Source organism: Fundulus heteroclitus, chromosome 11, assembly GCF_011125445.2.
Source record: "Fundulus heteroclitus isolate FHET01 chromosome 11, MU-UCD_Fhet_4.1, whole genome shotgun sequence".
NCBI classification, from domain to species: Eukaryota; Metazoa; Chordata; class Actinopteri; order Cyprinodontiformes; family Fundulidae; genus Fundulus; species Fundulus heteroclitus.
In genome coordinates this window covers 13972407-13985702 of record NC_046371.1, presented here as the reverse complement: position 1 = coordinate 13985702, position 13296 = coordinate 13972407, and the positions used below count along the sequence as shown (strand labels likewise).

At 38.6% G+C, this 13296-nt stretch overlaps 1 protein-coding gene across 3 annotated transcripts in view; it reads left to right on the top strand.

Annotated features, from left to right (window-relative positions):
• Positions 1-3018, top strand: part of rad50 (RAD50 homolog, double strand break repair protein) — a 35863-nt gene extending 32845 nt beyond the window's left edge. For 2 of the 3 annotated variants that reach the window (XM_036142892.1, XM_036142893.1), the window contains exon 28: positions 1140-1326. In XM_036142892.1, coding sequence (XP_035998785.1) covers positions 1140-1326 — 187 coding nt within the window. Of the gene's footprint in view, positions 1-1139; positions 2237-2351; positions 2400-2492; positions 2610-2772 lie in introns of those variants that run through there. The other variant, XM_012854774.3, reaches the window with a different exon arrangement.
• Positions 3019-13296: the final 10278 nt, after the last annotated feature.

Genomic DNA, 13296 nt, shown 5'->3' with positions numbered 1-13296 from the left:
CAAGTCTGTCCATTGTGAGAGAAAAAAAGATGTGAAGATGAAAAATAAATGGTGATTCAACTAAATATTCAGTTATTTACAGCAAAGCTAAATCTTTTAAGTGTTTTCAGTTTGAACTCAGGCTTAGTACACACGTAGATGGGTGTCTGGGAAAACGGATATATATATATATGTCTGGTTACGCCTTTCATCCACACATAAACGGTGTTTTACTTGCCTAAGAACGGATGATTCTGAAAACTCTGGCCAAAGCGGAGATTTCTAAAAACTCCGTCTTTGAAAATATGTGTGTGTACATGACGAGACAGAGTTTTAGGGTCCGCCGCATCACGCCGCTGACGTCACATTGTTGTAGAGTTGGCCACACGGTGGCCTAAAGAAATTAATGTTGTCGAAGTTAAAGCGTACCGGAAACTAGAACTGTTTCAGACGCTTCTGGTTTGTTTGTTTTTTGCAAGCCCAGCTGCTCCAATACGTTGAGGTTCAAAGGAGAAAAAGCGCTTGGAGTAGGGCTGTGTTACTCAGGCACTCTGCTGTTCAACGCCGCTTTTATTTTGAAGGACTCTGACTGGCTGACACAGGTTTTTGCTTTGCGGCGCACTGCGCCCTGTGCGTCTGGCATGTTTAAAACTACGGTCAGTGGTGAATTCACACGGTTTTATTCGGATGAAAACTTTTCTAAAAGCGATCCTGTCTATGGTATTTTTTTTAAAAACAATGTGGGGGGCATATTCGTCTTTATAAACACCCGGCTACATGTGTACAAGACCTCAGCATTCAAGTATTTTTGGGAACAGCTTCTTGATTTTTCTTGTTTGGATTTAGACATTTAGTCCAATTGAATGGACATATGAACTATTCATGTTTCTATTGAACTCCCCTTATGAAGTGTGACCTACCAGAACCTTTTCTGATTTATGACTTTTTGAAGACAGTATTTTTTTAATGATCTTCGAGTCTTTAGAGGTACAAATGATTGTGCAGCTGTCCGTGGCATTGACGCATTCTTCAACAAAGCAATCCCTTATCGCTGTTTTCCTCTCTCTTAAGATTTAAAGGTTAGAAATGTTGCACCGGTATTAAACGTACATCATTCAGCAGGCTGCTCTTAAACTTTATCTCTTTGCCATGCTCTCCAGAATCATCAAGAGCCGCTCTCGTCAGCGTAACTTCCAGCTGCTCATCATCACCCACGATGAAGACTTTGTGGAGCTCCTGGGCCGCTCCAGCTATATCGAACACTTCTACCGAATCCGCAAGAACCAGGACCAGAACTCGGAAATCACCAAGTGCAGCATCTCCTCCCTCTCGTCTTACCTACATTGAAAAAGCGAGCGGCTTTTTCCGTGGCTTGAAAGAGCATCAGTAACACTTTATGCTTTGATTGCATTTGGGCAAATTAACACTCTGTTTTGGCTTGAAGAAAACTTGCATTCAGACCACTTTTCCTGTTGTTGACCCGCTGTTTAAATATGCTGTGAACTGTGAAAGTTTTCCTAGCGTTAACTGAGGTCTATGAAGATGAGCCTAGGGGAAAATGTTATTTTTTTCCAAATTATTTGCATAAATCTAAACAAAAAAAAAACTGAAAGCAAAAGTTATAATGCCTTTGTATTGACTTAATGTACCTGCCTTCTTTGTGAAGAACTGAAACAAATGTTTCAATGGTAAAATGCTTTAAGATAAGCACCTAACACCTTTAGCTTCACAAATCTGGTAGATTACGGTTCAAACGTTCCTGTTTCATCTTTGTGAGTTTAACGTTCTGTTATTAAACCTCTTCAGAAGCCCTGAAGCCAGAGTTATTCCTTAACACAAACTGATTTGAGGTCATTTCACTTTAACAGCAAACAAGACATCAAATTCAGAGAAATCCTTTTTTTTGAAGTCAAACCACAACTTATCTTATAATCACTGCAGATGACGTTTCCTTTTTTTTTTTTTGCAACTGAGAAACCTGACTAGAGGCGTGGGTAAAGCGTATATAAATGTCGAGCTCTCGATTGAGTGTTCAGAGCAACTGCGAGCTTACAGCTGAACATCCAAAAAGAAACTTCAGACTCCTTGAGACGTCCTCAGCCTGCAAGAAATCATGGAGATGGTGATACTTCTGCTGCTGTCTGCTGTGGCTCAGCTGGCGACCCCGGTTCCTACTGCTCTGGCTAGTGGCAATGCACGGCTCAGCCGCAACCAAATCATTGATGCCATTAACAATTACACGACAACTTTCACAAATGTGAGTTTTCTCTTTTTAGTCTTGCTTTTGATACAACAATTTATAGCTATGTTAGTGTTAAATATTGTCAAACATCAAACAAAACAAAAATGACTTTGTTTTTTGTGTGCGACAGGATTTCTTTGTGGAGGACGTGCAGGATTTGGTCACCGCCGGTTGTAAGGTAAGAAGAGTGCTTCATCACTGAAAACGTGCTTTTATAGCTTTGAAAAGTATTTTTGACAATGTGCTTACCTGCCGTGTGCTTTCTACGTAGAATGGCTTCTTTTGCAAAGTGCACAGCATTCTGGTTGCACACAAGAAGGTTGGAGAAACCAAGAAGGATGAGATGACACTTGAGCGCCTCCTGAAGGCATACATCAACAGTTCCAGCGTAAGAATCCTTTTTTCAAAGGTCGATGATGTGCAAAAGACCCAGTTTGTTTTAGCCCTAACAACAAAATGGATTAACTGGCAAAAACTAGAAAGAAAATGTAGAGGGACAACAGAGCAACACCTCTGAGCAGCTTGAATGACCATGGTTTCTCGTCTTTCAGATTGACTGCAAAGAAGAGCTGAAGTCGGTGAAAAGCTCAACCGTAACCAGGCCCATCACTGATCTGCTGGAAAACATTAGAAAATGTAGCCAGAAGACAAACCTCGTCAGGACGGACTAACTTCAGCACCTGGGACCGTTCCGACCTTTGCTGAGGTGCAGCTGCAAGTCTAGTGCAGATGTGTCGTACGAGGTTTATTTGCAATTTTCTGAAAGCTGAAATTGTGCATGTGGGCAAAAAAAAAAAGACATAACTAAGCAGCATGGTATGAGAAAATGAAGTTAGTAGTGTGGTTTACTTTTTGTGTAGTATCTTAGTTAAAAATTATTATATGATATTCCATCTTATTTATTTTTTCGTATTTAATTTAACATAAGATGATCTATTTATTGTAATTTTCTTGCATTGTAATGAAATGAGCATTAGAGAACATTACCTTTTATTTCTCATGACTAAAGCTTATTTGAGAATGTTTTGTTCCGTATTGCCTTTTATATATATTTTTTAGAAATCTTTACAAATTGGCATTTACAGTCTGCTGAATCATTGTATTTTGTTGTGACTAGATGGAATTGTCCAGCACTTAATTGTATTTTAATTGGATTAATGGATTTATTTATGTTGGAATAAACTGATTTAAGCAAATTTGCAAATGAAGTGGAATTGTTTGTCATTTTAATCATTAGCAATTTGTTAGTAATTTTTCTTCATGTCGTCATTTAAAAACAGTTGATGGGCATGTGATTAAGAAACAGGAAAGCAAATTAAGGAAAAACGATAGTGTCTAAACGTTTTGAAGCCTTTCATGCCTCTGTAGTTTTTAAAATAGTTGGGTGACTTAAGAAATTTAACAATTGGATAAATTATAGAAAAAGCAAGTAATCTTAAAAAGAAAAAGATGAAAGAACTCAAGAAGTCCTAAAGAACAATTGCTCAAACCACTTTAGATCATAGAGAAGCCTTGCTTCTATGAACCAAATTGTACTTTGCAAAAGTATTCATCCCTTTTGTAGCTTGTTTGCATCAGCTACAGTCTTATTTTTCTTACCAGGGTGCCAAGTGATACACCAACATAGAGAAGTGCATAATGGTTGTGGAATAAAAAAAAATATTTGCAGATTTTTGAGTTTGTACAAATCTAAAAAAGTATTAATGTGTACAGTGCCTTGCAAAAGTGTTCACCTACCTTGGCATTTTCCATGTTACATTGCAACTTGTAGTTTAAATTATTTGATGTGATTTGCACAAAATGGTTTTAGTTCTGTAAATAAATATATATATATAAACTGAGTACATTGGGAATTTACCCCAATGTACTCACCTTTTCTGAAAGGCTCCAGTGGCTGCAACAACTCTAAGCAAGAGGCATTACACCGCGAAAACCAAGCAGCTCTCCTTGATGTTTCTGGAGCACCATCATATCCATCATCTTCAAATGGAAAGCACTGCTTGCTTTCCAAATGGAAAGCACGCGGTGCCACAAAACCTGCCAAAAGAGCCCTGCCCACCTCACAGACTGGGCAAGGAGAGCACTGATCAGACAGGCAGCAAAGGAAGCTGCAGAGTTCATCAGCAGAGACATCAGCAGTGCATCAGCAGTAGGCACTGGGAAAGTGGTCTGAGTTGGGGGAAAGATGAATGGTGCTAAATATGGGGATGTTCTCGAGAAAACACTCGTCAGTCTGCCTGTGATCTGAGACTGAGATGGAGGTTCACCTTCCAGCAGGGCAATGACCCGAAGAATCCTGCTAAAGCAACAGTTAGGCGGTTTGAGGGGGAATGGCCTAGTAAAAGTTTAGACCTTGGTCCAGCTGAGAATCCGTGGTTAGACTTGAACATCTTTACAGTTGTAGGCATGTTCCGTAAATGAAATGCTGCACAGTCCTCAAACGATCCATTTTGATCCCAGGTCGTGGTGCTATAGAACTGGGGTCACAAACATGGGGCTCGCGGGCACCATGTAGCCCCCAGAACCATATGTGGTGCACTCAAGCCTGTTCAAAAAATAGCACAACCCTCCAGTGAGGTGCATTTAAAATGCTATCTTATTCAATTGCTCTTCTGTTTTAATCATACGTGTATTCACATAGATTTAAAAGCATAAAAAAATGTATATTAGGCTACATGAAGTTAAGTTGAGTCTTTTGTTCAAAGGTCGGTACTGGTAGCCCTTTGAATGAAGTAGCTCTCAGTTTCAAAAAGGATGGTGACCCCTGCTATAAAACAGGAAAACGGCAGGCAGGATACTTTTCAGGCCTCCTCCTGAATCAATACTTTGTAGAGCTGCCCTTTTCTACAGTTCTTGGGGGGTCTCTGCCAGCTTTGCAAACCTAAAGACTAAAAAGTTTGCCTTTTGTTAAAAAAAATGGGGCTTAGTTTGGAAGGAGTGTGTTTGAGAGCATCAGTTCAAGTCTTGCTCCCGATTTCTTATTTGGAATTGGTCCAGACTTTGACTGGAGAACCAATATACTTTGATCTAAACTGTTACTATGTAGCTCTGATTGAATGTGTTGGGTAATTGTTCTGCTTCTTTCAAGATTCCCGGGTATTTAGCTCCTTCCACCTTCCACTCCACCCTGCTTCTTTGTCCCTGCCAAGAGAAGCACCCCCACCCAAAGCATTGTACTGGCACCAGCAAGTTTCATAGTACTCATGGTCATTTGAATGTTCTGACTCAGCTATACCCATGCATAGGAAAAAAAAAGTAGCCTTTTTAACTGATATCACTCTTTCATTTTCAAACCGCATGAGCTTTTCTTTTTTTTTCTTTTTTAGCAAGATCATAGACAAAGGTTCTCAGTATTCAGGAAAACGCCATTCAGCTTCTCTGATTTGTATCTGCACACACGTCTCCTGCAGCACTGCAAGACTGAAACCCTGTTGAAAATGTTACAAAGCAAATAATACAGATTTTGAATGCTTAGCATCTAATGAATTTTTTAACCTGAGTACATTTGATTCCCTACTTTGAATACATGTGAACCTGCCAGGTCTTTTATTTTCTAAACTTTATTTATTTTTTATTTTTTTTACTACCAACTTTATTTAGAACCTTTCAAAGATCTGATTGTAGTGGGGTTTAAAGTTTTTGCCAGATGTAGAGCAATTTAAAGCACATTCACAATCTGGAGAGTTGGACTTTGTCCTTAGAAAGAGAGGATACATTAAGGGCATGTGGAAATGTAGTGAGAAGAAAAGAGGCTTTGGCAGCCACCTAGTGGTCAGTCCACTATGTCTGTAATGGTCTGATAATGTATTTTTTATCTTTTGTTCTTATAATTTTGACCTTTTTTGTATTTGAGCTGATTCAAAGTACCAAAATACAGAGATGTGTTACATGTAACGCTTTGCAATATAGCAACGTGATCATAAAATGTATTTAACTTGAAGAAGATTTAAAAGACTGCATACTCTGCTTTTGTGTCTCGATTTTATCCAGTGATCTGGCAGTTTTTGCATGTCGTAAGTTTGAATGATTATTTTCATAGCTATTTCATAGTTTATGTGGATTTTTTAATTATATTTCAATACCTTTTTTTTTTTCGTATAATGTCAGTTCACAGTAAATGTCTCAAAGTACTCTAAAATTAGTCATTCCATTGAAGAAGATACGCTCTAAATTGATCCAAGTAAGTCCTTTTATTTTTAGATTTTCTTAAGTTATCACATTAGAAAAGGATTACAAAATGAGTAAAAGAAACCGAAAAAAATACATAATGAACAGATTTTACACTATTCACGGCATAGCTTAATATGTCAGAATTTGGTTATCAAGTAATGCAGTTAAGTACAGTCTATTGTTCGAACTGATAAAATCTGTTAAGGAAATCCAGCCGATTGCATTTAGTCGCTGACTAGAAGACCATGGAACGGCATTGGACAGTTGCTTGTACTGTCGCTGACTTTGCAGCAATCCGTCATACTGAGCATGCATACAGGGACCGTGGAAAGAAAATCTCCCCTTTAACAACAGAAAACAGGCTTAAATCGGAGGCAACCGGACTTTCACTCAGTTTTTCTGAAAATGTAACCAGGAGTCTTTCTCAGTTCTGGTGGCTCACACTTGCAGGTAAAGCTGCTGTTTTTTTTTAGCTGTTTTTTTTTAGCACATGGGGTCCCATCCTCCTGGGCGCAATCCAAGTCAGATCAACCACCCAGCCGTCACTCTCCTGGGTCACTTCACCAGCATTAACAGATCGTCCACATAGAATGATAATGACATTTGTACACATACATTTACTGTGGATTTTCTCTAACCCACAGGGCCGGAAATGATTCTTACAGGATTAAATATATAAATGCAGTCTCCTACTTAGATTGTCTTTTAACTTAACAGGGCCAACTCCTATCTAATTGCTCCTGGTAGTTTTTAAATAAATAATTTGGTGAAAAGTTGATTTAAAATTGTCAACATGTTGCCACAGTCTGCAAGAAAACCTTAGATGAAAGAATATTGAACAGTATGTTCAGGGGCAACTCAAGAACAACCAAGAGTCAAGCCGCAGTGACACCGTCCACCTTGAATGATCCAAAAATTAGATGAAATATGTATTTAGCTATTTGACCACAATGGGAAGACTGTTTGGAAAAGTCAAGGTAAAGCTTTCAAACCTAAGAGTGAGGAATAGCTCAGTGTTATTCCACATTGTTGTAATAGCTACGAAAATTGAGTGGTTGAGAATCAACTTACTGAAGGACATTTACCAAAAATCAGTGTGGGTTTATGCGTACATTGGACCTTACTTTAGATCCTATAGAGCTTAGAGAAAAGCTGCAGTACATTTAGACTGGTGCATCCAGTTCTCTCTTTTAAAGCTGATTAAAATTGTAAGTTGCGTTATCACTCCATCATTGAAAATGTAGGGTTAAAAAAAATGAGACCCTGAAATTAATATGACACTCTTGCCCTCGTTAACCTCTCACCAACACCACACAAATGGGTGGTAGAAAAAATAATGCAGGTGTAAAAAGCTGACCCGTATTGGACTAAATCAAGACAATCTTTCTTAGTTGTGACCAGAGGGAGCCGTTATGTATTATTTGTCCTCGGAGGCTGTGATGTGTCTGGAAATGGAAATGCAGGAACGTTTAGAAGTTCAAATGATCTCTCAAATATTGATGACTGTGTAAATCATTCAGCCCACAACGAACTTCGGAAGAACCCTCTTTTCGTGTGGTGCACTCAGCTAATCGGAGATATGCATTTGTGTAAATGCTCTTCTTTGGCTGTGGGGAGCTCGTTCTCTCTCTGAGAGGAACACGTTTCACCACTCTTTTCCCCCTTGCCTCGGACAATGTACCCGTCACTCGGTGACTTGATGCAATGTGAGAGCTATGGGGGAGGCTTGTTCTTGGTGGAGGGTGGGTCTCTGTGTGCCATTCAGCTATGTGTATCTGTGCTGCTGAACCGTGGCTTCCTCATGACTTAATCAAGAGAATCACTATCCTTTTCAACATTGCTTTTTATAGAACTGTTGAGAAGAAAACCCCTCTTTGTGTGTCTTTTTGAACAATAAACAAGGTTTGTTAAGATTCCAAAGAACAGGTAAACTCTGGTTCCAGAGTAATGTGACGAAAAGTTAAGCCTCTGCATGTCCTTTAAGTCACTTTCGTATTTGATTACTTTCTCATAAAACAGGCCGACGGCTGTGGAAATGCCTTTCATGGAGAAACACTGGGTTTCAAAAGTGTTACTACATTAAAAGGCCTTGCATGAGCTTAAGTCTGGGCATGGGCTTCGCTGTGCCTTGAGAGGCAACAAACACGTAGCACTGAATTCTTGTTGTTAACGAAAACACTGTTTTGCAATAAAATTTTGAAGCATACGAATGTGGTCAGTGGAAAAACATAAAATGTTATCTTTTATTCCGGTTGAGCTCACCACTAACAAACTTCCTGCCAGCTGAATGCATGGAGGTTTTAGGACATGGCAGACTGCCTAAAACCAGTTGTAGGGCAGTCTGCAGTGGTGTAACATCATCGACTTCCTTCAGTACAGTTCAACAGACATGTTAATGTTGCTTTAACAAATATCTTAGTGTGGCTGTATTCATTTAGTCAGCCCCCTCTAGGTCCGTACATTGTAGGACCCTATTTCCTCACAGTCACTAAAAATTGTATTTGCCCATTACTCTATACAAATATGGTCAAGATCGGTCAGATTGGATGGAGGGTGTCTGTAAACATTGATTTTCAAGTTTTCTCGACAGATTTAGATCTGGACTTTGACTGGGCCTTTCTAATACATCATACATGCTTTCATACATGGACCTCTGAAGCAGTGTCAAGTCTTGCAGCTTAAATTTGTACTTAAATAGGGACAATAAAACCATGTTGAGCACTAAAAAGAGGTATTTCATACATAGATGCAATGACTTAGGATCCAGATCTATACGTGCTGAAAATACTATACTTTGAGAACTTTTTTTTTTGCCTGTATTCAACAGGCATCAGCTTGAATCGCAATAGTCCTAAAATGCATTATTTCCACCACACCTTCAAATTGTAACTTTTCTACTTATTGTATCAAACCTGTAGAGGGTCACATGGTATGAAACATATCAAAGATTTAAATCCAGCTCAGAAATGTTTTATTTTTGAAAGAAACAACGCAACAGTACAATAGTACAGGCTCCCCCTTTTTCTTTTTTTTTATAGCCCAGCAAATTGGTAGTTTTGGTCCTTTGCCAAGCTCTACCATCCAAAGACAGAAAGGTTGATGTTTACAGTGGGAAGCCATACAGGGAGGTTTGGTATTTTAATTATATGAACAAATTCAGCAAATTAATTTGCTCTCTTTCAATTGCTTTTTGATTATTTTACTAAATATGTGAGGGAAATATTAATAATAGAGATGTTTTTGTTTATCATTTAGGCTTTTTGTGTATGTATAGCAGATCACAGCAGGAATTTGCTTTATAACTTGTTTTTGTATTAGTAATAATTAACCATAATATTTTATATTTTTATTATATACTAATTTTCTTTCATTTAATCTGATGTGTTTCTACTAAACCTATTGATAAATTTTGAGTATGATTTAATTCAAAATTTTGAATTAAATCTGCTGCTGTGAAAGTGGGTTAATTTTACCGTAGAAGGTTTAACCAGTTCTTAATGATTTTGCCAAATTATTACTTGGTTTGAATTAACCATGCCATCTTTTTTGTTTACATTTTATGCCATAAAATAAACTGTTCGTTATGTTCGCTGGGCATGATCGCAGTTACCCCTTTTGTCTCCAGCGCATCCTGTTTTTCTTTAGGGGGGTAAAAGGCGTAGCTTTTGCTTTTTCAGCTGTTCTGATGTTGATGCGGGTTTCAAAAGAAAGATTTTCCCTAGCTCACAGCAAGTGTTAAGTAAGTCACATGTAAATCTTTAAAATGTGAAGGAGCCCACTGCGGATCGCTGTTTGTATTTAGGGTGGCTTCATTCATTTTCCGTTTTGTTAAGCTCCTCTCCTTGATCTGTACACACGCAGAAAAAAAATGACGTGCTCAGAGCATTCAACCTCTGCTGCTTTCTTTATTGTGTTCCTGGTCGATTAGCCCCAGGGCTGTCTTCGGGGCGTGGGGCCGGTGGGAGCATGTGGGGGAGGGAGGGCGGGTGGCTGCATCTGCTAGGGGACCTTCTTCAGGGGGTCCCACTGTGGCCTGGCTCAGTTTTCATGTCTATCTTCAAAGGCACAGCCCAGTGCAGGGAGAGAGAAGAGAAGATAGCGAAGAGACAACGACTCTGACACCAAATGTCAACTGTAACATGGTTGTATATGTTTGTCTTTTGATAATGGAACTAAATTGTCTTGACCTTGATCTATAAATGTACAAAAGCAAAAAAAAGAGCACAAAATTAATTTATTTCCTTCACCCAAACATGCAGCAACCCTGTGAGTCAGAGTCCTGCAATAGGAATGTCGCAACTCAGTTGGTGATTAAGAGTAAAACCACCCTGTAGTTTGTCCTGAAGTTGAATTAAGAACATAAATAAATCATGCATAGAGGAAGTCTAATGAATAGGCCTTGAGAATCTAAATGGACAGGCCTTAGAATGGGGTAATGTCTCTGCTCTGCAGGATTTTGCAGCCTCCTCGTGCCTCCTGGTCCTCTGGCACTCCTGCTGTCACAGGGGTTTAGCTTCACATTTTTTCAACCCAACAGGGATGCACTCAACTCAGTGTGATCAACATAGAAAGAAAGAAAAAAAAGAATAACAGGCATACCAACATTCAAGATATGGTTTTTTCCTAGTGTGATTTAATTCTTTATTCTTTTTTTATAACTATTTATTCTTTCTTGAAAATGCACAATTTATTTCCTTTCCATTCTTTTTCATCTTCTCGTACCCCTACAGACTAAAGTGATCTGGGGATGTAGTTGTACTGCTTGAACAAATTCATATTGTGCAAAATCATAATCACAAACTCTGATTATCCACACAAGGCGGTGCATAACAGTGAAATGGAGGGATAGAAAGTTTTCAAAATGTGAGTTTGTGCCATTCATGTGGATTGTTCTTTTTATCATTCTGATTCCATTATATAAATTCAATTCAACCAGCTGATTTCAGCAGTCCTCCAATTGTGTAGGTGTTATTGTGTAGGTTGTGTAGGTGTAATTGTGTAGGTCTAAATTTAAATACGGCTTCTCTGCGAATTAAACTTTTTGGCCTACACACAAAATACTGAGTGTGGCAGAGGACATCACACACAACTCTGATGAACAAACTGGTGAAACATTGTGGTGGAGGCATCATGCTGTAGCCATGTTTCTTTTTCCACAAGGGCAAGGAAGCTGATCAGAGGCTGAAGATGGATGGAGACTGGACAACGAGGAAAGAAAACCTGCAAAAAGCTGAGAAAGACTTGAGACTGGTTTAGAGGTTCACCTTCCAACAGAGCAAAACTCTTTCAGCAAGATTCCTCTGGGAACAGTGTTGACCACAGTGAGAATGAGCCCGTCAAAGTTCAGACATAAATCTAATCAAGAATCTGTGGCTGGACTTAAAATCTGCTGTTTTCCTGGCAATCTCAGTTTGGGCTGCTTGGGACAAGTCTCAGTCTTAAAATGTGCAAACATAACCCAAAGAGACTGAAGTTACATTAAAAGGTGACACATTATTTTTGTGGGGTCTTAAAAAGTTAAGGAAATCTCAGTGTTTAGCGTTTAAAAGTCTTTAATGTGCTATATTTGGATTTAATTATATGTTAACTTTGTACTCAGTCATTTATTAGTATTTCCATCTATATCTCTTACAAAAAAAAATGAAAGAGCAGCTTTCATTGGTTACTCTTGAATGAAGATTTGGGTATTTTGGGTATTGTTTTTACATCGTGACAGAACTACAAAGCTACATTTATCCTTGAAAGAATGCTGTTGCTACACCTGGACTTTGGTAGCTTATTTTAAGAACTGAAATCAAAAATAAGACCATGTTAAAGTGTCTTAAATATGAACTTACCCAGTTTTTTTTTTTTATACAATAATTTAAATCGTATTTCTCTGAAAATAAGCTTTTTTTGACTGAAACATACAGAGAACCTGATGCATTATTTTCAGTCCACAGTTCAGTCCTACTTTGTCTTCATCACATGAGTTGAGGTTTGTGTTTGTTCGCTGCCAAAATGTGAAAACATTCAGGGTGCATCAGTATGTGTGCAAGACACTTTATGATAACTTCCCATCTTGCGTTAAGTTACACTAGTTCTTTTATACCTGTTTCTTTTTCTAGCCCTTGCCTGTTTGTTTCCTTTTCTCTGACATCCCTTTCTTGTCTTCCTTTTCTCCTTGCTCTTTTGGATCCACATAGTCTGAAAAGACTTTGTTGAGCAGGTTGTATGTCCATACGCTCTCGTGTGAGTTTGTGCTTACGCCTGCACCTGACCAAGTGCTTTATAGGGAGAAATCACGCCACACTGAGTTATTTCTGGCTGGGTTAGTCGTATTTCTCTGGGCGCTTTGATAATGGAGAGCATTTGAATAATGAATGGGGTGTATAATACTGTTCTTCAGACCCGCTGAATGAATTAGGCAAGTGCACATAAGTGAGGTTTCTGTGAGCATCTCTAATTTGCACCCCGTCTTATATCCTTTCAGCTTTATGCCTTTAGTTGTAGGGAATGGAAACACAAATCTACACTTTAGCTCCGCTTAATAAGGGAAAGGGGCCAAATTAGTGGCCAGAGCTCTGAATATATATTGGCATAGACAAGTATCTCTCTTATCTCTCTTATCGCAGCCATCCTGATGGTGTGGGCACTTCTTAATAGCACCTGAATACATTCTTGATCTGATAAACTGCTTCATGTCTCTTCAGAGATGATGCAATGAAACAATCACTATGGGAATAAAAGTTGTTCATGAAGGTTTAAATAACATACCTCTTGTACACATCTCATAAATATATATCATACTTTGATTCCAGTGACTCATACCTCTTCATGTGATTTTTTAAATGGTCTTAATTGAGAGTTCTCAGGGATTTCTAAACCAGATTTGTCTCAGACAGTTTGCTGCTTTTTACCTTATA